Genomic DNA, 24269 nt, shown 5'->3' on the forward strand with positions numbered 1-24269 from the left:
TGTCTTCTTTGGTGCAGTTGGCAATACATTAGATAGATAGATAGATAGATAGATAGATAGATAGATAGATAGATAGATAGATAGATAGATAGATAGATAGATAGATAGATAAATAGATAGATAGATAGATAGATAGATAGATAGATAGATAGATAGATAGATAGATAGATAGACCAGCGCACCCAAAACATATAAATGTTATGTTTTGGTGTGGTCCTTTTTGAGTCAAGTCAAGTGTTTTTTCAAGTGTGTCTTTTCTTCTTCTTCAAGGTTTTAGGTTTTTTAGGTTTTATTTATTTATTTTATATAATTTATATTAGGCTATATATCAAATCTAAAATAAGAAGAGTCAATATTTACAGTGCACAGCCGCTTGGATAAATACACAACTTATACAAATTGAATAATACAATGTATTTTAAATCCTGTTAGAAATCAGAATTTGTATTAAATGTAGCTGTAATCTTGTTTTTTCTATACCTGTCAGGGATTACAGTGTATCCTGATTAACCTGATTACATGTAATCACTTCCAAAGGTGCCACAACAACACCATAGAGAGCCAAAGGCACACCCACTTCCGGGTTAGGCATACGCACCAAGATAATTTCATCCACCATTTATTTTCCCATAGACATTTCGTAAAATGCTTATAAACATAGTTTTACTTAGTCAAACCAAGCGATTCAATAATATTTAGAATCAGGAAAGACCATGGAACATGTCACTGATTTTGTTTTTTTTATCTGATATTTTTTATGTTTTGGTCTGAGTGACATGTTCTATGGTCTGCCCTGATTCTAAATAGAGCTGAATCGTTTGATCCGACTAAGTAAATCTATTTTATAAGCATTTTACGAAATGTCTATGGGAAAATAAATGGCGGATGAAATCTCTTGGTGTGCCTAACCCGGAAGTGGGCGTGATGTTGGCTCTCTCTACAGGCGGAGCAAGCAAACTGTTAAAAGTGAAAGTAAAGTATAAAGTGTGTCGCAGTTAACTATTAGTTTTTCTTATTGAAAGACTGTGTGTATTTTGTCATACCTGACAGTTTCGACTGCTGCTTCCTGCAGTCTTCCTCAGAGACGTCACGTGATGTTGTTGTGACGTGCTGTATGGCTGGTTTATGAGGGGTTGGCCATTCCACCTGGATAGGTGGGATGACCTACCTGTGTCGCAGTTAATTCAGACTGACTCCATTTTGCGAGAGCAGAACAGGAGAGACACGGCTGAAGCAGGGTGGGTGTTACAGTATTACTACATTATTATTCCTATATAGGCATATTATTCAGTCACCTTTATGATCCCAAAATAGGAGACTTATGCTAAATTATTTCTGATCGTATTTTGTGTATGCTCTCGATGGTATGATGTCACCATTTTCATAGTTAGAACGTCCCTGTTTCTTGTCAAAGTCTCTGAGTCAGTGTGTCTGTGGTCTTCTCCTGCATTCACCTGCCTGTTTTCTCTCTCAAAGTAACGCTCATAGAAAATATGTCATAGTGAGATAATGACATCAGTAAAACAAAGAGGGAAGTTGATGTGGGCGGTGCTGTACTTCACAGAAGGCCTACATGACGCAGTTTATTAAACCGTTAAATTAACCCAGTTTTATTCCATCTGTGTCTGAGACTCTGCGAGATGAGCGTCTTTCAGTCACATGGCTCCTCATAAAGAGAGAAACGGCTGGTTGACTTTCTGCAGGCAGATCAGGACTTCAGAGCGGGGTGGTAAACTGATCTGTGTCATATTAAGGCCTACAGAGGGCCTACTGTAGCCTACATGCGTCGACTTGCCTACAGCGTCTGACTGGTCCGCGTGTGTTGTGTCATCAGCTCTGACTGAGGGCGGGCTGATTTCTCCTAAACCAGCTGACAGTCACAGAGCCACAAACCAGCCACAGAGGGGCGCTGTTGCACATGACATCCTACAGACAGGATCTGCTTAAAAATGACAGTCTTTGACAAAAATGCAATTTTCTCATTCAAGACAAGTGTTGATATATAAAAAGGAAAGAATGAATTAAGCTAGAATTAAAATAGTCTGTGTGTGTGTGTGTGTGTGTGTGTGTGTGTGTGTGTGTGTGCGTGCGTGCGTGCGTGCGTGCGTGCGTGCGTGCGTGCGTGCGTGTGTGTGTGTGTGTGTGTGCATGTGTGTGTGTGTGTGTGTGTGTCAGAGAGAGTGTGACATTCAAATAGCAGGGAGGACAGTAAGAGTGGTGTGGTGGGGGTTGGTGGGCATCCGTTTGCCTTCGATGTGGGTGAGCAGAGTTCCCAGCGTTTCTAAAGAACAAACGTGAGTTACATTTATTTATTTTTGCATATTAAACAATGACCAAACCATTTTACTAACAACAACAAAGTGGTTTTCTCTGCCTAAACTAGACCATGACCTTAACCCATACACCTTAACCCTATCCTTAACCAAGTTATATGGTTTACCTCTCAGACTGACTGAAGTAAGTAAAGTAAGTATATAAGTAAGTGAGTAAAGTTTATTTGTATAACACCTTTCACAGATACAAGATCACAAAGTCCAGAAGATGAGTAAGGAGGAGGAAGAGGAGGGCAGAGCAGAGTCTCCAGTACCCAGCTGTCTGTCTATGAAGACTGACTGGTCTAAAGATGCTCCTCCATACTTCAGTAATGAACCTGGACCTTCAGACACAAGGTAAGAGGACTGGTTATACTGGGAGTCTACCTGATCAAACTTGAGTAATATTGATGAAGGAAAAATGTTGTGAAGTTGTGAAAAACATTAGAGGGAATCACATTTGAGGGAATCCAGCTTGCTTGCAAGGTTAACAGTAGTGTCATTAAATCATAATTATAACAGCAACCAAATCAATGCTGTGCATAATTATAACCAAATCAATGCTGTGCATAATTATAACCAAATCAATGCTGTGCATAATTATAACCAAATCAATGCTGTGCATAATTATAACCAAATCAATGTTGTGCATAATTATAACCAAACCAATGCTGTGCATAATTATAACCAAATCAATGCTGTGCATAATTATAACCAAATCAATGTTGTGCATAATTATAACCAAATCAATGCTGTGCATAATTATAACCAAATCAATGCTGTGCATAATTATAACCAAATCAATGCTGTGCATAGGCTGTTTTCTATAACAACTCAAATCACATGAAACGTTGCTGCTCTTGCTGCACATAGGAAGAATACAATTTCAATCCAATGGCTGCACCATCTCACCAGATACGACGGTCGGATGATAAAAAGTTAATATTGCTGTTTTATTTCAAACAAACTAAGTTGTGTATAAAATTATAAAAGGCTGAACTTGTGGATGATCAGTGGAGGGCAGATCGTTTTTTTTACAAGTTCAGGGGGAGAGGAGGGCAGAGAGGATAATGCCAGGGAGGGCAGTTGACTTTTTTAATGATATATCATATTTTACCCCACGTAAATATCAGACAGTCCCGTATAACTAATAATGATATGCATAAAACATTTGTGTTTCCAGAAGTCAGCACCACAGACAGAGAGCAGAGTCTCCAGTACCCAGCTGTCTGTCTATGAAGACTGACTGGTCCAAAAATGAACCTCCATACTTCAGTAATGAACCTGGACCTTCAGACACAAGGTAAGAGGACTGTTATACTGGGAGCCTACCTGATCAAACTTGAGTAATATTGATGAAGGAAAAATGTTGTGAAGTTGTGAAAAAAGTTGTGACGAGCAGTAGACAGATTATTCACTGAATCCATATGAAACAGAGTTATTAGATAAATCACATTCAGGTCAGAAAAGGTCCATAGCATAGCACACTGACAACACGTCCACAAATCACTTGTCCTCAGGAATTAGTTACTAAACTCTTGACACCATGTAAATTTCAGCTGGTAAATTGCTCCTGACGTACAGTACACAGACAACCAGTCGCCCCCCGCGCGCAAGACGAATGCGCGACCCGGGCTCCCCTCTCTCAATAGTGGGGTGAATCTCTTTCTCACACCGGTGTTACGGTAAAAGCTGTGCCCACGGGGGTGTTTGCCCGGGAAGAGGAAACCAAATCATTATGGGATTCATAGTTGAGTGTAACACCGCCAGTATCCACCATCAAAGGCATTTATTTGGGTCAGGAGCCGTGAAGATGACTTAATTTACAAAAATGCCTTTTCCTCCGCTTTCTGGTCACAGACTGCTGTTTTTGGTGAAAACGACCTACATTCAGGTGTCGATAACTAAAGAACGGATGAAGATAGAATCAAACTTGTTTTTCTCCTATGAAAGTCGAGGCTCTCTTCTTTCCTTTGGGATATTCAGTCTGTACGTAGTCATAGAAGAAAATATTCTGTGGGTCTTGGAAAATTAATGAAAAAGATCAAAAACCCTGGCAGTGGCTGGTGACTTTTCCTCTGAACCTCTGGCGGAGAATGAGTTAAAACGGACCATCATCCCAAAAAGCAGAGCCGTTGAGTTCGACCACCTCTGAAAACATGTTGCCTTTTCTTTTGATTTGCAGAGTTCAGCACCACAGACAGAGAGCAGAGTCTCCAGTACCCAGCTGTCTGTCTATGAAGACTGACTGGTCCAAAAATGATCCTCCATGCTTCAGTAATGAACCTGGACCTTCAGACACAAGGTAAGAGGACTGGTTATACTGTAATGAAGAAATGTTATTTGATAAGCTACACTATTGTAGTGAAAACATATCGCCTTTTCGTTTAATTTGCAGAAGTCAGTTCCAGCACCACAGACAGAGAGCAGAGTCTCCAGTACCCAGCTGTCTGTCTATGAAGACTGACTGGTCTAAAAATGATCCTCCATGCTTCAGTAATGAACCTGGACCTTCAGACACAAGGTAAGAGGACTGGTTATACTGTAATGAAGAAATGTTATTTGATAAGCTACACTATTGTAGTGAAAACATATCGCCTTTTCGTTTAATTTGCAGAAGTCAGTTCCAGCACCATGGACAGAGAGCAGAGTCTCCAGTACCCAGCTGTCTGTCTATGAAGACTGACTGGTCTAAAACTGAACCTCCATACTTCAGTAATGAACCTGGACCTTCAGACACAAGGTGAGAGGACTGGTTATACTGGGAGTCTACCTGATCAAACTTGAGTATTGAAGGAAAAATGTTGTGAAGTTGTGAAAAAAGTTGTGATGAGCAGTAGACAGATTATTCAATGAATCCATATGAAACAGTTATTAGAGAAATCACATTCAGGGCTTCACATTAACGTTTTTGCCTGCACATGCACGGTTACTTTGTGGCTCTTTTTCAAAGGTTACATGACGTCACTTGCCACCCAGAAATGCGGAACCCCGCGGCAGTTAATAGTATGAGTTGTGCCAAACAAACGTTAATATTTTGACATTCTGAGTGAGAGCAGAAGTAGCTCAAGAGTTTGATGTATAATATATGCATGCTGTGTTAAAGTTGTGTGAACTGTCACAGTTTTTATAATGTAAACAGAGTTAACTGGCTAGAGTCAGACACTCACGCCTCGTGCCACTTGGGCTGCATAGGGTTCCATTGCCGTTGCCACCCAGTGACGTGTTTTTTTGACCAAAATGCTGCTCGGCTGATCCCTCGTATACCACGGTGGTTATACCACATGTCTAAATGATGATGTAATGATATGAATATGAAAACATTACTGGTGATGGGCGCACCTGCACATATACAACATGCCTTTCTGTGCATATAGGTCTTTGAAGAATATCGTTCTCATAATGTTGTGTAGGTTAAATCAGGCTTGCAGTCACGTAATGGAGGAGCGACAGTAAAGAAAAACTTCAACTATGGATCAATATCATCAGCTATAGCCAATTTCACCTGTCTCATTGTGATTTACATTAAATGGCACTATATGATCATGATATCTGTCCATGGAGGTACAGTAGAGCCACACTATTTCACCAGATACGACGGACGGGTGATAAAAAGTTATCGCTGTTTTATTTCAAACAAAGTTGTGTATAAAATTATAAAAGGCTGAACTTGTGGGTGGGGGAGGGCAGATTATTTTTATAGGTGCGGGGGTGGGGCAGAGAGAAAATAATATAAATGTCAGGGAGGGCAGTTGATTTTTCTATGATATATCATATTTTACCCCACGTAAATATCAGTCCTGTGCTAGACCTAATGGTATGTATCGAACATTTGTGTTTCCAGAGGTCAGCACCACGGACAGAGAGCAGAGTCTCCAGTACCCAGCTGTCTGTCTATGAAGACTGACTGGTCCAAAACTGAACCTCCATACTTCAGTAATGAACCTGGACCTTCAGACACAAGGTAAGAGGACTGTGATACTGGGAGCCTACCTGATCAAACTTGAGTAATATTGATGAAGGAAAAATGTTGTGAAGTTGTGAAAAAAGTTGTGACGAGCAGTAGACAGATTATTCACTGAATCCATATGAAACAGAGTTATTAGATAGATCACATTCAGGTCAGAAAAGGTCCATAGCATAGCACACTGACAACACGTCCACAAATCACTTGTCCTCAGGAATTAGTTAGTTCCTAAACTCTTGACACCGTGTAAATTTCAGCCGGTAAATTGCTCCTGACGTACAGTACACAGACAACCAGTCGCCCCCCGCGTGCAAGACGAATGCGCGACCCGGGCTCCCCTCTCTCAATAGCGGGGTGAATCTCTTTCTCTCTCTTTCTTTCTCTGTGTTACAGTAAAAGCTGTGCCCACGGGCGTGTTTGCCCGGGAAGGGGAAACCAAATCATTATGGGGTTCATCAGGCGCGGACTGCATAAGTGGGCACGTCGAGCAAATGCCCGGTGGCCTGGCCTGGCCTGCAAAAAAAAAAAAAAATTTTTTTTTAGTAATATGAGTAGGCTATGAGTATAGTATGAGTATGAGCAAAAAAAAAAAAAAAAAAATTGGTGCCCGCAGTCAGGCCACTCACTGAACAGCAGGCCAGGCGCCGCCTACTGGTTTACTAGTGGTTTTATTATTTTATAGCCATTTTCACACATGCGTACAGGAACATTGCCTGTAAATCAATATCGGCCATTTCCCGGAATTTCCCTTCACACCTGAGGGCTCACATGTGTGAATATAGCAGTCAAATTACCTGTATTTGAGGGGGGTCGGGGGGGGGCACTGCAGAGCGGGTGGGGACTTGGATGGGGAATCGTCCTTATTTTGGGGGTCGGCAAAACTCTGATGGTGAAATAAGTTTGCTTGTCACACAAAAAATCACACTCGTTTAACTTAAGAGGGCATGTTGTATCCTTCACATTCGCTAACCAGTCCTTGAACTGAAATATTTGAAGAAGTTTGGATCTGTGTCTGAGAGAAATAGCCTGGCTGGTTCGATGTTTATACGTTCACCTGCGTCGCGTTGAAGCACTTTTTACAGACTGGCTTTGTTTGATGTGTCCGGGCTTGCCTTCGCTGTCAGCAACGTAAGTAAGCAAAATACTTCCACATTTCGCTTCGTGCATTTGCTTTCTCAACAAGCGTTGGGCGGCTTCAGACTAGAAGCCGCTGCCATTTTCGCTGTGTCCTGTGTGTCGGGCTGCTGACTGAAGGACTGGCCAGAGAGAGCAGAGAGGGGAGGGGGGAAATCTGCACGCCCACACATGAAGCAGACATACCGCTCTTCTGACAACCTCCAAAGTGGTGAAATGTCCGCGATGACGGGGTCGCGCTTATACCGGAAAACAATTTTCACACATGAAAGGCATAGACCACTTTCTGGTCATTTCCCGGTATAAAGCGCATGTGTGAAAATGGCTTATTAGTTAGTCTGAAGTAATAATTACACTTCAGGGTTAAAGTGGGTGCATCTCATTGTAAAATTGGACTCGGCCCAAATCTGGCTTCAAACGGCCCAAATCTGGCTTCAAACGACCCAAATCTGGCTTCAAACTACGCAAATTGGGCTTCAAACGGCCTAAATTGGGCTTCAAACGGCCCAAATTGGGCTTCAAATGGCCTAAATCGGGCTTCAAACGGCCCAAATTGGGCTTCAAACGGTCCAAATCTGGCTTCAAACGACCCAAATCGGGCTTCAAACGGCCCAAATTGGGCTTCAAACGGCCTAAATCTGGCTTCAAACGGCCAAAATATGGCTTCAAACGGCCTAAATCGGGCTTCAAACGGCCCAAATTGGGCTTCAAACGGTCCAAATCTGGCTTCAAATGCCCCAAATCGGGCTTCAAACGACCCAAATCGGGCTTCAAACGGCCCAAATCGGGCTTCAAACAGCCCGAATCGGGATTCAAACGTCCCAAATTTTTCCCCGGCGACCTTCGGTCAGCGGCACGCGCATCGGCCCGTTTCAGCCTGGCCTGCTTGGTATCTAATGCCCGGCCTGAATTATGATCCCAGTCCACCCCTGGAGTTCATAGTTGAGTGTAACACCGCCAGTATCCACCATCAAAGGCATTTATTCGGGTCAGGAGCCGTGAAGATGACTTAATTTACAAAAATGCCTTTTCCTCTGCTTTCTGGTCACAGACTGCTGTTTTTGGTGAAAACGACCTACATTCAGGTGTCGATAACTAAAGAACGGATGAAGATAGAATCAAACTTGTTTTTCTCCTATGAAAGTCGAGGCTCTCTTCTTTCCTTTGGGATATTCAATCTGTACGTAGTCATAGAAGAAAATATTCTGTGGGTCTTGGAAAATTAAAGGTCCCATTCCGTGCAAAAGCTGTTTTTACTTGTAAATGCATATATACTGCTGTCATTCCTCCCTGTAATGAGTGGTCACAACCTCAGAACTGCCACAGTTGGATTTGTCCCTATCCAGCTTCCCCCTGCAGTCTCCTTCAAGCCACGCCCCCTAACGCTCTGTTCCCCCAGACGGGGTATTGGGACGTCACAATGGTCCTCAAGCATACTACGCGGGTCTCTCTCACACAAGCTACCTGCACCATTTTGTCTATAGCCACAAAATTAACACTTCTAGGTGGAGCGACGCCAACTGTACGTGATCCAGCAACTGCAGAGGTGCATTCGGTAGGTCTAGGCATTTTGAGATGTCCTCTTTAGCGTAGCAACCGTTAAGTTAGCGATAGCTCGTTGCTAACGTTAGTTGTGGACACAACCTAGCGTGCTGGTCCACAGACGCTAATCTGATTAGTTAGTGGGATTAGTGGGAACTGTTAGTTCTGAATATATTATAGAAACAGACCATTCTTGGGATGCAACGAGATGAGGAAGGGACAACTCCGTCACAACAAACGGGGTTGCTATATTTTCGACAAATTAATCCAGAATCATGTTTTATGGACCAGCGACACACGTTTTTAAGAGGTTACAGCTGCACGAATTGGGACCTTTAATGAAAATGATCAAAAACCCTGGCAGTGGCTGGTGACTTTTCCTCTGAACCTCTGGCGGAGAATGAGTTAAAACGGCCCATCATCCCAAAAAGCCGAGCCGTTGAGTTCGACCACCTCACAAAATATATCGCCTTTTCTTTTAATTTGCAGAAGTCAGTTCCAGCACCACAGACAGAGAGCAGAGTCTCCAGTACCCAGCTGTCTGTCTATGAAGACTGACTGGTCCAAAAATGAACCTCCATACTTCAGTAATGAACCTGGACCTTCAGACACAAGGTAAGAGGACTGTTATACTGGGAGCCTACCTGATCAAACTTGAGTAATATTGATGAAGGAAAAATGTTGTGAAGTTGTGAAAAAAAGTTGTGACGAGCAGTAGACAGATTATTCACTGAATCCATATGAAACAGAGTTATTAGATAAATCACATTCAGGTCAGAAAAGGTCCATAGCATAGCACACTGACAACACGTCCACAAATCACTTGTCCTCAGGAATTAGTTCCTAAACTCTTGACACCGTGTAAATTTCAGCCGATAAATTGCTCCTGATGTACAGTACACAGACAACCAGTCGCCCCCCGCGTGCAAGACGAATGCGCGACCCAGGCTCCCCTCTCTCAATAGCGGGGTGAATCTCTTTCTCACACCGGTGTTACAGTAAAAGCTGTGCCCACGGGCGTGTTTGCCCGGGAAGGGGAAACCAAATCATTATGGGGTTCATAGTTGAGTGTAACACCGCCAGTATCCACCATCAAAGGCATTTATTCGGGTCAGGAGCCGTGAAGATGTCTTAATTTACAAAAATGCCTTTTCCTCCGCTTTCTGGTCACAGACTGCTGTTTTTGGTGAAAACGACCTACATTCAGGTGTCGATAACTAAAGAACGGATGAAGATAGAATCAAACTTGTTTTTCTCCTATGAAAGTGGAGGCTTTCTTCTTTCCTTTGGGATATTCAGTCTGTACGTAGTCATAGAAGAAAATATTCTGTGGGTCCTAGAGAATTAATGAAAATGATCCAAAACCCTGGCAGTGGCTGGTGACGTTTCCTCTGAACCTCTGGCGGAGAATGAGTTAAAACGGCCCATCATCCCAAAAAGCCGAGCCGTTGAGTTCGACCACCTCTGAAAACATGTTGCCTTTTCTTTTGATTTGTAGAGTTCAGCACCACAGACAGAGAGCAGAATCTCCAGTACCCAGCTGTCTGTCTATGAAGAGTGACTGGTCTAAAGATCATCCTCCATACTTCAGTAATGAACCTGGACCTTCAGACACAAGGTAAGAGGACTGGTTATACTGGGAGTCTGCCTGATCAAACTTGAGTAATATTGATGAAGGAAAAATGTTGTGAAGTTGTGAAAAAAGTTGTGATGAACAGTAGACAGATTATTCAATGAATCCATATGAAACTGTTATTAGAGAAATCACATTCAGGGCTTCACATTAACGTTTTTCAGCGTGCACATGCACGGTTACGTTGGCTCTTTTTCAAAGGTCACATGACGTCACTTGCCACCCAGAAATGCAGAACCCTGCGGCAGTTAATAGTATGAGTTGTGCCAAACAAATGTTAATATTTTGACATTCTGAGTAAGAGCAGAAGTAGCTCAAAAGTTTGATGTATAATATATCCATGTTGTGTTAAAGTTGTGTCAACTGTCACAGTTTTTATAATGTAAACAGAGTTAACTGGCTAGAGTCAGACACTCAAGCCTCGCGCCACTTGGGCTGCATAGGGTTCCATTGCCGTTGCCACCCAGTGACGTGTTTTTTTTACCAAAATGCTGCTCGGCTGATCCCTCGTATACCACGGTGGTTATACCACATGTCTAAATGATGATGTAATGATATGAATATGAAAACATTACTGGTGATGGGCGCACCTGCACATACAACATGCCTTTCTGTGCATATAGATCTTTGAAGAATATCGTTCTCATAATGTTGTGTAGGTTAAATCAGGCTTGCAGTCACGTAATGGAGGAGCGACAGTAAAGAAAAACTTCAACTATCGATCAATATCATCAGCTATAGCCTATTTCACCTGTCTCATTGTGATTTACATTAAATGGCACTATATGATCATGATATCTGTCCATGGAGGTACAGTAGAGCCACACTATTTCACCAGATACGACGGACGGGTGATAAAAAGTTATCGCTGTTTTATTTCAAACAAAGTTGTGTATAAAATTATAAAAGGCTGAACTTGTGGGTGGGGGAGGGCAGATTTTTTTTATAGGTGCGGGGGTGGGGCAGAGAGAAAATAATATAAATGTCAGGGAGGGCAGTTGATTTTTTTATGATATATCATATTTTACCCCACATAAATATCAGTCCTGTGCTAGACCTAATGGTATGTATCAAACATTTGTGTTTCCAGAGGTCAGCACCATGGACAGAGAGCAGAGTCTCCAGTACCCAGCTGTCTGTCTATGAAGACTGACTGGTCCAAAAATGAACCTCCATACTTCAGTAATGAACCTGGACCTTCAGACACAAGGTAAGAGGACTGTGATACTGGGAGTCTACCTGATCAAACTTGAGTAATATTGATGAAGGAAAAATGTTGTGAAGTTGTGAAAAAAGTTGTGAGGAGCAGTAGACAGTTTATTCACTGAATCCATATGATACAGAGTTATTAGATAAATCACATTCAGGTCAGAAAAGGTCCATAGCACAGCACACTGACAACACGTCCACAAATCACTTGTCCTCAGGAATTAGTTCCTAAACTCTTGACACCGTGTAAATTTCAGCCGGTAAATTGCTCCTGACGTACAGTACACAGACAACCAGTCGCCCCCCGTGTGCAAGACGAATGCACGACCCGGGCTCCCCTCTCTCAATAGCGGGGTGAATCTCTTTCTCACACCGGTGTTACGGTAAAAGCTGTGCCCACGGGGGTGTTTGACCGGGAAGGGGAAACTAAATCATTATGGGGTTCATAGTTGAGTGTAACACCGCCAGTATCCACCATCAAAGGCATTTATTCGGGTCAGGAGCCGTGAAGATGACTTCATTTACAAAAATGCCTTTTCCTCCGCTTTCTGGTCACAGACTGCTGTTTTTGGTGAAAACGACCTACATTCAGGTGTCGATAACTAAAGAACGGATGAAGATAGAATCAAACTTGTTTTTCTCCTATGAAAGTCGAGGCTCTCTTCTTTCCTTTGGGATATTCAGTCTGTACGTAGTCATAGAAGAAAATATTCTGTGGGTCTTGGAAAATTAATGAAAATGATCAAAAACCCTGGCAGTGGCTGGTGAATTTTCCTCTGAACCTCTGGCGGAGAATGAGTTAAAACGGCCCATCATCCCAAAAAGCCGAGCCGTTGAGTTCGACCACCTCTGAAAACATGTTGCCTTTTCTTTTGATTTACAGAGTTCAGTACCACAGACAGAGAGCAGAGTCTCCAGTACCCAGCTGTCTGTCTATGAAGACTGACTGGTCCAAAACTGAACCTCCATACTTCAGTAATGAACCTGGACCTTCAGACACAAGGTAAGAGGACTGGTTATACTGGGAGCCTACCTGATCAAACTTGAGTAATATTGATGAAGGAAAAATGTTGTGAAGTTGTGAAAAAAGTTGTGACGAGCAGTAGACAGATTATTCACTGAATCCATATGAAACAGAGTTATTACATAGATCACATTCAGGTCAGAAAAGGTCCATAGCACAGCACACTGACAACACGTCCACAAATCACTTGTCCTCAGGAATTAGTTCCTAAACTCTTGACACCGTGTAAATTTCAGCCGGTAAATTGCTCCTGACGTACAGTACACAGACAACCAGTCGCCCCCCGCGCGCAAGACGAATGCACGACCCGGGCTCCCCTCTCTCAATAGCGGGGTGAATCTCTTTCTCACACCGGTGTTACGGTAAAAGCTGTGCCCACGGGCGTGTTTGCCCGGGAAGGGGAAACCAAATCATTATGGGGTTCATCAGGCGCGGACTGCATAAGTGGGCACGTCGAGCAAATGCCCGGTGGCCTGGCCTGGCCTGCAAAAAAAAAAAAAAATTTTTTTTTTTAGTAGTATGAGTATAGTATGAGTATGAGCAAAAAAAAAAAATTGGTGCCCGCAGTCAGGCCACTCACTGAACAGCAGGCCAGGCGCCGCCTACTGGTTTACTAGTGGTTTTATTATTTTATAGCCATTTTCACACATGCGTACAGGAACATTGCCTGTAAATCAATATCGGCCATTTCCCGGAATTTCCCTTCACACCTGAGGGCTCACATGTGTGAATATAGCAGTCAAATTACCTGTATTTGAGGGGGGTCGGGGGGGGGGGCACTGCAGAGCGGGTGGGGACTTGGATGGGGAATCGTCCTTATTTTGGGGGTCGGCAAAACTCTGATGGTGAAATAAGTTTGCTTGTCACACAATAAATCACACTCGTTTAACTTAAGAGGGCATGTTGTATCCTTCACATTCGCTAACCAGTCCTTGAACTGAAATATTTGAAGAAGTTTGGATCCGTGTCTGAGAGAAATAGCCTGGCTGGTTCGATGTTTATCCGTTCACCTGCGTCGCGTTGAAGCACTTTTTACAGACTGGCTTCGTTTGATGTGTCCGGGCTTGCCTTCGCTGTCAGCAACGTAAGTAAGCAAAATACTTCCACATTTGTGACACCAGCTGGCCTTTTGACCCTCAATTAGGCCGAGGGCATTTTTCTGATTTTTACAGTTTCTGAAATGGCAGACTGTAAGCTTTCAAATGATGTGTCACACATTGTAATCTGAAAAAAATTGAAGGAGATATGCTTATTTGATTGTTCACACTCTGAAAAGCAGGAACTGAGAAATCAGCCCTCAAAGTTTGAGAAGTTTTTCACACCTGGGACAGCCAGCCAAGGGGGAGTGAACAATGCCTCCTCATTTACATTGACCACTCCCAACAGCTGATAACTGTCACTCTGACACACTGGGACACAGGCCACAAGTAAGACAATGATAGAATGTAATAGCCTACTGTTTAGGTGATGGGTTTCATAAACTTTCTGTAATAAAACATCTGAAAGCAAAAATCTTATCAAATGGGATACGCACGGTCTAATTTTGAGGTATCAATGCTTTTATCACTTCTCATCTGGATTATTGTAATTATTATTACATGTGTGCCTATTATGTTCTTTTTGGGCTCCTTGTGCAGAGAAAATTCCCTGAGGGGCAATAAAGGTTTCATTTATATAATAATAATAATAGGTTATAATATGAATAAAGATTTGATAAGAGACAGGAGCTGCTGAACAAAAATAAAACACACACACACACACACCGTGGCTAGCAGGCCTCGCTAGCACGCTAAAGTTTGCCTTTGTTCTCAACAAGAGATGTGTGTGTTTCCCGTGTTTCCCCTCATTGATTGTTACAGTTGACCTGAAAATAGGCGAGTAATCTATGGTTTATGTCCCGCCAAAGAACTTATTGATAAGAAACGCTGGAGAGGGACAATCGCACACAAGAAACCCGCCATTTTGGAGACACCCATGGCGATGACACCACGCAAAATGAGACGATTTTCGGGCCAAAATGGCGGCAGCGCTGAGCTAACACTCGCTTCTTTCTTTGTGTACTCTTCGACTACTCCACACGTCAAAACGTGCTAAAACATTTATACAGTCTATGGCTAAAACACACATCTATCCATAACTATATGTTCGCACAGTCCTAAAACAGAAACAAAACGTAACGTTAGGGCTCATGATTAAATACAAACTCACCAAGGAGGAAAATCCAGGAAGATTTTCCAGGTTTCCAGAGCTCCCACACTGCTGCAGCCATTAGGCTATTAGTAAAAGTCCCATAATGTTGTGTGTTGTGCTGCGTTCTGCGCCGGACCGCACTCGCAGATAACGTTTAAAGAATCTTCTTATAATCCAATCCATCAGCGTAACGCCAGCTCAGACTTTCCCCTAATCTCAGACTTGTAAACAGAGCTTTGCACCCCGCCCCCATGTAACACGCTGAATTCTATTGATGTGGCTCATTGGCCGAAACTCGGAACAATAGCAGACTTATAGCCAGTGAAACGCCGCATGCAAATGAATGAAAAACCCCCCTCAGCTATGCGACTCAAGCCTGAAATCTTGATTTTTTTAAATCGCTAAATATACCTATTTACTGATTCTAAAACGACTCAATTTTATGTGGAATGGATAGTTCAAATAATATATTTTGTACTATTGAAAAAAAAGCAAAACCACATTTTTTCAAGAAAATACTTTTGAGCTCTGCTGCACAGAACTGCCACGGCCGAATTACGGTACCTCCCGACCGCCGGCGTCACATTTCGCTTCGTGCATTTGCTTTCTCAACAAGCGTTGGGCGGCTTCAGACTAGAAGCCGCTGCCATTTTCGCTGTGTCCTGTGTGTCGGGCTGCTGACTGAAGGACTGGTCAGAGAGAGCAGAGAGGGGAGGAAATCTGCACGCCCACACATGAAGCAGACATACCGCTCTTCTGACAACCTCCAAGGTGGTGAAATGTCCGCGATGACGGGGTCGCGCTTATACCGGAAAACAATTTTCACACATGAAAGGCATAGACCACTTTCTGGTCATTTCCCGGTATAAAGCGCATGTGTGAAAACGGCTTATTAGTTAGTCTGAAGTACCGTAATAATTACACTTCAGGGTTAAAGTGGATGCATCTCATTGTAAAATTGGACTCGGCCCAAATCTGGCTTCAAACGGCCCAAATCTGGCTTCAAACGACCCAAATCTGGCTTCAAACGACCCAAATTGGGCTTCAAACGGCCTAAATTGGGCTTCAAATGGCCCAAATTGGGCTTCAAATAGCCTAAATCGGGCTTCAAACGGCCCAAATTGGGCTTCAAACGGTCCAAATCTGGCTTCAAACTACCCAAATCGGGCTTCAAACGGCCCAAATTGGGCTTCAAACGGCCTAAATCTGGCTTCAAACGGCCAAAATCGGGCTTCAAACGGCCTAAATCGGGCTTCAAACGGCCCAAATTGGGCTTCAAACGGTCCAAATCTGGCTTCAAATGCCCCAAATTGGGCTTCAAACAACCCAAATCGGGCTTCAAACGACCCAAATCGGGCTTCAAACGACCCAAATTGGGCTTTAAATGGCCCAAATCGGGCTTCAAACGGCCCAAATCTGGATTCAAACGTCCCAAATTTTTCCCCGGCGACCTTCGGTCAGCGGCACGCGCGTCGGCCCGTATCAGCCTGGCCTGCTTGGTATCTAATGCCCGGCCTGAATTATGATCCCAGTCCGCCCCTGGAGTTCATAGTTGAGTGTAACACCGCCAGTATCCACCATCAAAGGCATTTATTCGGGTCAGGAGCCGTGAAGATGACTTCATTTACAAAAATGCCTTTTCCTCCGCTTTCTGGTCACAGACTGCTGTTTTTGGTGAAAACGACCTACATTCAGGTGTCGATAACTAAAGAACGGATGAAGATAGAATCAAACTTGTTTTTCTCCTATGAAAGTCGAGGCTCTCTTCTTTCCTTTGGGATATTCAATCTGTACGTAGTCATAGAAGAAAATATTCTGTGGGTCTTTGAAAATTAAAGGTCCCATTCCGTGCAAAAGCTGTTTTTACTTGTAATGAGTGGTCACAACCTCAGAACTGCCACAGTTGGATTTGTCCCTATCCAGCTTCCCCCTGCAGTCTCCTTCAAGCCACGCCCCCTAACGCTCTGTTCCCCCAGACGGGGTATTGGGACGTCACGATGGTCCTCAAGCATACTGCGCGGGTCTCTCTCACACAAGCTACCTGCACCATTTTGTCTATAGCCACAAAATTAACAATTCTAGCTGGAGCGACGCCAACTGTACGTGATCCAGCAACTGCGGAGGTGCATTCGGTAAGTCTAGGCATTTTGAGATGTCCTCTTTAGCGTAGCAACCGTTAAGTTAGCGATAGCTCGTTGCTAACGTTAGTTGTGGACACAACCTAGCGTGCTGGTCCACAGACGCTAATCTGATTAGTTAGTGGGATTAGTGGGAACTGTTAGTTCTGAATATATTATAGAAACAGACCATTCTTGGGATGCAACGAGATGAGGAAGGGACAACTCCGTCACAACAAACGGGGTTGCTATATTTTCGACAAATTAATCCAGAATCATGTTTTATGGACCAGCGACACACGTTTTTAAGAGGTTACAGCTGCACGAATTGGGACCTTTAATGAAAATGATCAAAAACCCTGGCAGTGGCTGGTGACTTTTCCTCTGAACCTCTGGCGGAGAATGAGTTAAAACGGCCCATCATCCCAAAAAGCCGAGCCGTTGAGTTCAACCACCTCACAAAATATATCGCCTTTTCTTTTAATTTGCAGAAGTCAGTTCCAGCACCACAGACAGAGAGCAGAGTCTCCAGTACCCAGCTGTCTGTCTATGAAGACTGACTGGTCCAAAGATGAACCTCCATACTTCAGTAATGAACCTGGACCTTCAGACACAAGGTAAGAGGACTGGTTATACTGGGAGCCTACCTGATCAAACTTGAGTATTGAAGGAAAAATGTTGTGAAGTTGTGAAAAAAGTTGTGATGAACAGTAGACAGATTATTCAATGAATCCATATGAAACAGTTATTAGAGAAATCACATTCAGGGCTTCACATTAACGTTTCTGCCTGCACATGCACGGTTACGTTGGTTATTTCACCTGTCTCATTGTGATTTACATTAAATGGCACTATATGATCATGATATCTGTCCATGGAGGTACAGTAGAGCCACACTATTTCACCAGATACGACGGTCGGGTGATAAAAAGTTATCGCTGTTTTATTTCAAACAAAGTTGTGTATAAAATTATAAAAGGCTGAACTTGTGGGTGGGGGAGGGCAGATTTCTTTTTACAGGTGTGGGGGGGGGGGGGGGGGGGCAGAGAGAAAATAATATAAATGTCAGGGAGGGCAGTTGATTTTTTTATGATATATCATATTTTACCCCACGTAAATATCAGTCCTGTGCTAGACCTAATGGTATGTATCGAACATTTGTGTTTCCAGAGGTCAGCACCACGGACAGAGAGCAGAGTCTCCAGTACCCAGCTGTCTGTCTATGAAGACTGACTGGTCCAAAACTGAACCTCCATACTTCAGTAATGAACCTGGACCTTCAGACACAAGGTAAGAGGACGGTTATATTGGGAGTCTACCTCATAAAACTTGATTAATATTAAGAGGTAAAATGTTCTGTTTAATTTAGAATAGTTTCCTTCAGTGTTGCATCACACTCTGAGAGCTTGTAGTGAGCTAGTCTCGCTGGCCAGCCTCCCCTCCCTTCCGTGAGAGGAGTCTGGCTGCACAGAAACAGGCTACTGGCATAAGCCCTCCCCTGCTCTACAGCTGCTCACCCATTGGAGCGACTGTTTCAGTCGCTGCCAGATGTCTGCTCCCCGCTTATTACAAGCTCTGTCATTGGCTCCGACCATGTCAATCAGAGCGGCTTCCGCTCCCTCCTCCCTGTGTGTCGCTGTAAACAGTGCCCTGCAGCCTCAGTGAAAACAACAATGCTAACTAGCTAGCAAGCTAACGGCAGAAACCTACACGCTAGCTCGTTGCTACACGCTGAAAATGGCAAGTTGGATTGTTGGAAACTATTTTCATTTCAGTTACATGTTTTGGCACCAGCTTCAAGCTACATTGAATTATATCACTCCAGCCAGAAAAACAAACAGAATCAGTTACTAACACAGTTTCCAATAAATGATATGCAAAAGTACATCATAACATTTACCTCAATTTATGAGGAAATGTCTCAAGTCTAGCTCTTCATTATGTCCATGTGTTTAAAGCAAAATACTTTACAATGTGCATGTTGGAATTTACACTCAAACACAATTCACACCTGTGTTCTAAATTTGAATTTACAATAAACTTCTGAATGAATATAATAGAAGGTGTAAACTTTAGTAACAATATTTCACATGTTTGTTTTGGATATATTTTTCTAATGCAACTTTGGAGAAGAAATGATTTCTATAAACTAAAATCCAACAAAGTAAACTTCCACTGTGGTTCGGAGTACAGAAAACCAGCTGTAGTTGTGATTGCACCCTTAGTCCCGCCCTCCTCCACCTTGAAAGCCACAACAGCTGACTGCTGGCCACACACATGAGACACGCCCACAGGAAATGTTTTAAACAGCAAAACAAAAAAGCCAATTTCAGTCAAACAGGAGAGTTAGACATGGAAACACAGACAGTGATTGATACTGTAGATGTCATGTAGTGAAACTCTACTGTCGTATCTTCTTTGTATTGTCGGACACACTAACTGCTGTGATCAATCTCTGTGTCCTGCTAACACTATCTGTAGTCAGAGGTGATCAAGAATGGTACTTATTTATTTACCAATGACTGCCAGACACTGTCTGTGTTCTGTAACAAATGTCATCAGTGTTGATGTAATAGGAGTGTGTGTTGTTTGTATTGAGCTGAACATTCATTAAGGATAATTACATATAAAACAAACAGGAAAACTGTTACAATGTTGCATTCATCCATGATCACCACAGTGACGTTTATCCATGATGGGTATGCAATCATTGAGATATAATATGAATGGAGGGAGTGTCCCTATCTCCTCCTGTATGTTTTATTGAAGCCAAAATCCGGCCAGATCACTGAACCAGAGTCTGCGCAGTAGCGCCCTTGATTGAGAACCTGTGAGAGCTCCACGCCCCTCTGAACTTTCTTATGTAGAGCTGCTGTTTCTAGAATGCGCACAGTGCGTTGTGTATTTATATACAGTCTAGCTCTGTAAATATTACACTTTAAGTTGTAATATTTTTTGTCTCGCCAAAAGTAACCAGGAAGAGTCCCACTATGAGATCAGTTTATCAAAATGACGCCTGTACGAAAATCTGATTTTGGTTGTTGGAAATTTCAGACCTCCGGGCTGCTGCTGACTGCTGAGTGCTCTCAGCCCGGGGCGCTGGGGGGGATTGCTGTGTTGACTAAGCTAAGAGGAGCCAGGGCTGCTTGGCTCTCACTCAGCCTCTCACTGGGGGAAATTATCAGATGAACAGCTCTGTGTTGATTAGCCTAATGTTTCCGTGGCATTTTGATTAACTTTATGATTACATTTCTTTTGGCGCAAATGTTGGTTTAACAAATTTAACCGTGAGGCTACGTTGTTGTACCCCCCCGGTACAGTGTGGGCAGCCCAACCTAACGTTAGCCCAGTGAGTGCGTGAGCCAGGCTGCCTGGTCTATTGCCTGGTATATCGTTACTAAGAGAGGAGCTTGTGAAGAATGAACATCCCCACAGTCAAAGCATTTCCCCCAGATATGCATATAAAAACGTTTGTTGCTTTAATAGCCTACAAAAAATAAAACGTCTGTTTGTATGTCATGCTAACCCGTTAGCGATGAGCTAATGGTGCTTGTGTACTACTAGGCCTCATCTCATCTTATACCTGGGACGGGAGTTAACGTTATAAAACACATTTCCTGTCAGTTGGACAACCTGGTCAGTTCTGAAAACATGTGTCTATTATTGTGTTATTCCAGCTATCGTTATCGGTTAAGTTATAGTAATATGAAAAACAGCCGACTAGCGCAAGCAGCTAATGCTAGCCTGCATGTTAAAACCATTGTGTAGCCTACCTATAACGTAGCTGGAGTAACTCATAAAACACATATTTTCTGAACTTCAGTCCCCAACCAACGTTAATTCCTCGCGCATAAAACATTTGTTTTCATTCCTCAAAACAATGTTCTTTTTATTGGGGTCCATTGATGTCTGTAGCCAGCACAGCCAACCCATGAGCCACCCGACTTCCAGTGAGCGTTAGATAACATGAAGCCGTGTGTCTTGTCTATGACGATAGATCTATAATGTGCAGAGCTTGTCCAGCCAATGACGGCTTGAGACTGGCTGCCACAGCTGTCAATCATCCATTTTTATCCCTTTTTATATGTCAAATAACTACTTAAAAACAAACTGATCAGAAAAATTACCACTTGCACAGGCATTAGCATGATAATGACTATCTAAAATGATACAAACCACCTTTGGAAAAAAATTATCTGACGTATACTGTGATTATTTCGGTTGTGATTTTCCCATCCACTAACATGGGGAGGCGGGCCTTGTGACCTAATACTGGATTCAGCCGTCAGGGCGGCGATCTAACATGCAGCGGCTTCACTAAACGGGAGCTGAAATTGCGTCCATCTTTATATAGGTCGATGTATGCAATGTTGACTCCACTGATTAAACTACAACTATGACAACAGATACATGTGAAAATAAACTTTACATGTGATGGCAGCACCATGCTATCTGAGCATCTATAAAGATAGTATGGGCACAATCTTGTAATAGTTTTACAATTTGAACAAAAGATAGTTCAAACTTTTGTTTGTTTGTTTTAGTTAGATCTTCATCTGATCAATGGTAATAAATTGCCTTCATCCCCACAGAATGAGGAAGAGGAGTCTAGGGGTTGTGAAGCAGCAGCTGTCCTGCTGTGCATTGTGTCATTGGGTCCTGAGGGATCCAGTCTCTACCAGCTGTGGACACAGGTTCTGCAGACAGTGCATCACCTCATACTGGGCCCAGTCCAGTTCATCAGGAGACTCCACCTGCCCCCAGTGTAGAAAAAGGTCCAGAACAAGATCTGGACTGCAGACACCCAGTCAAACCAGCATTGCACAATGTAAGACTGGGGTTCTGTCTACTGTTGTCACCATTTCTAAAACCAGGAAACAACAGCATATCTGTTAAACACTTGTTTATTATTTCTTCTCTTCCAGCGGACGGTGTTTTGCAGGAGGTTATAGATGAGCATAAGATCATTCTGATAATGAGATTTGAATTTGTGACAGAAGGAACAGCTGAAGCAGAAATTGGAACTCCCCTCAATAGGATCTACACTGCACTCTACATCACAGTGGGACAGAGTGAAGAGGTTAATACCCAACATGAGGTGTGGCAGCTGGAGACAGCATCCAAGATGGAGGCTCTCCATGACACTCCGATTAAGTGCCACGACATCTTTAAACCCTTACCTGATCAAGATACACACATCAGAGTAGTTCTGACCAATGGTGTTGCTGGAATTGGAAAAACCTTCTCGGTGCAGAAGTTCACTCTGGACTGGGCAGAGGGCTTGGAAAATCAAGACGTCACTCTTGTGATTCTGCTTTCGTTCCGGGAGCTGAACTTGATCAGACAGCGGTACAGTCTTCTCATGCTGCTCCATGTTTTCCACCCAACCTTACAGAGGGTCACAGCAGAGAAGCTCTCTGTCTGTAAAGTTGTGTTCATCTTTGATGGCCTGGATGAAAGCAGACTTCCATTGGATTTCCACAACAATGAGGTTGTGTCTGATGTCAACCAGGTATCATCAGTAGATGTGCTGTTGACAAACCTCATCAAGGGGAATCTGCTTCCCTTGGCTCTCCTCTGGATAACTTCCAGACCTGCAGCAGCCAATCAGATCCCTCCTACATGTGTTGACAGGGTGACAGAGGTACGAGGGTTCACTGATCCCCAGAAGGAGGAGTACTTCAGGAGAAGATCCACTGATGAGGAGCTGTCCAGCAGAATCATCTCACACATAAAGGCATCCAGGACCCTCCACATCATGTGCCACATCCCAGTCTTCTGTTGGATCAGTGGTACAGTTCTGGAGCACATGTTGACTACAGACCAGAGAGGAGAGCTGCCCAAGACCCTCACTGAGATGTACTCGCACTTCCTGCTGGTTCAGACAGAGAGGAAGAAGCAGAAGTATAACCTGAGTCATGAGATGAGTCAAGAGCAGCTGATGGAGACAGACAGGGACGTTCTTCTGAAGCTGGGGAAGCTGGCATTTGAGCATCTGCAGACAGGCAACCTCCTGTTCTACCAAGAAGAGCTGGAGGAGTGTGGTCTTGATGTCAGAGATGCCTCCATGTTCTCAGGAGTGTGCACAGAGATCTTCAAAAGAGAGTGTGTGCTCTTCCAGAAGACGGTCTACTGCTTTGTTCATCTGAGCATTCAGGAGTTTCTCGCTGCAGTCTACATGTTCCACTGTTACACAAACAAGGAAAAGAATGTACTGAGCACATTCCTGGGAAAAGACTGGGGTAAATGTGATCAATCCCTGGATGTCTTCCTGAAGAAAGCCTTGGTCAAAGCCCTGAAGAGTAAAAATGGCCACCTGGACCTTTTTGTCCGTTTCCTTCATGGGCTCTCACTGGAGTCTAACCAGAGTCTCTTAGGAGGCCTGTTGGGTCAGACAGAGCGCAGTCCAGACAGCATTCAGAGAGCCATCAGCAACCTGAAGAAGATGAACAATTCCAATATATCTCCTGACAGAAGCATCAACATCTTCCACTGTTTGATGGAGATGAACGACCACTCAGTACATCAGGAGATCCAAAAGTTCCTGAAGTCAGAGAACAAGTCAAAGAAGAAACTCTCTATGGTCCACTGCTCAGCTCTGGCCTACATGCTGCAGATGTCAGAGGAGGTTCTGGATGTGTTGGACCTGAAGGCGTACAACACATCAAAGGAGGGACAAAGCAGACTGATGCCAGCTGTGAGGAACTGCAGGAAGGCTCGGTTAGTCCTGATGTGAAAATTAACATTATCTACAGTGTAGTTACATTCACACTAGAGTTGGGGCATGATGTTGGGCACAGCCGATGGTCTCAGCCCCACCATCGTAACATCGTGATGTCTAGTATAAGAGCCGTGTGCAGCACACATTGCTGTCTGATGCACCACGGGGAAAAGCAAGCAATTTATGCTTTTATGTGCCGATTGCCAAAACCGATTGATAACGCAAAACACGTGAGCCATTTTCGGGTGGAGTTGGTGGCATAAACACAGAGTCAGAGTCACATTATTTGCCATTTACAGTAGGGACTGCATTGAAATTGGGGTGCTAGGAGTATAAGTATAGTATTAGTATGCTGTGTATGTTTTGATTGGTATGCTTAATCTCAGCTCCGCTTTCATAGAACTGATCTTACATTAAATC

The 24269-nt window shown here is 43.4% G+C and overlaps 1 protein-coding gene across 3 annotated transcripts in view; it reads left to right on the forward strand.

Moving 5' to 3' along the window:
* The first annotated feature begins 1223 nt into the window (after positions 1–1223).
* LOC310800501 (uncharacterized protein) overlaps positions 1224–24269 on the forward strand; it is a 34404-nt gene continuing 11358 nt past the window's right edge. The window contains exons 1-16 of one of the 3 annotated variants that reach the window (XM_083663108.1): positions 1224–1238; positions 2176–2294; positions 2518–2669; positions 3496–3615; positions 4498–4617; positions 4711–4836; positions 4930–5055; positions 6157–6276; positions 9445–9570; positions 10454–10573; positions 11679–11798; positions 12681–12800; positions 17620–17745; positions 18299–18418; positions 21721–21956; positions 22054–23848. In XM_083663108.1, coding sequence (XP_083519234.1) covers positions 2542–2669; positions 3496–3615; positions 4498–4617; positions 4711–4836; positions 4930–5055; positions 6157–6276; positions 9445–9570; positions 10454–10573; positions 11679–11798; positions 12681–12800; positions 17620–17745; positions 18299–18418; positions 21721–21956; positions 22054–23848 — 3503 coding nt within the window. In that variant the 5' untranslated portion in view covers positions 1224–1238; positions 2176–2294; positions 2518–2541. The remainder of the gene's footprint in view (positions 1239–2175; positions 2295–2517; positions 2670–3495; positions 3616–4497; positions 4618–4710; positions 4837–4929; positions 5056–6156; positions 6277–9444; positions 9571–10453; positions 10574–11678; positions 11799–12680; positions 12801–17619; positions 17746–18298; positions 18419–21720; positions 21957–22053; positions 23849–24269) is intronic. The other 2 variants (XM_083663110.1, XM_083663109.1) reach the window with 2 other exon arrangements.

This window comes from Poromitra crassiceps (assembly GCF_964638095.1).
Source record: "Poromitra crassiceps genome assembly, chromosome: 30".
Taxonomy (NCBI): Eukaryota; Metazoa; Chordata; class Actinopteri; order Beryciformes; family Melamphaidae; genus Poromitra; species Poromitra crassiceps.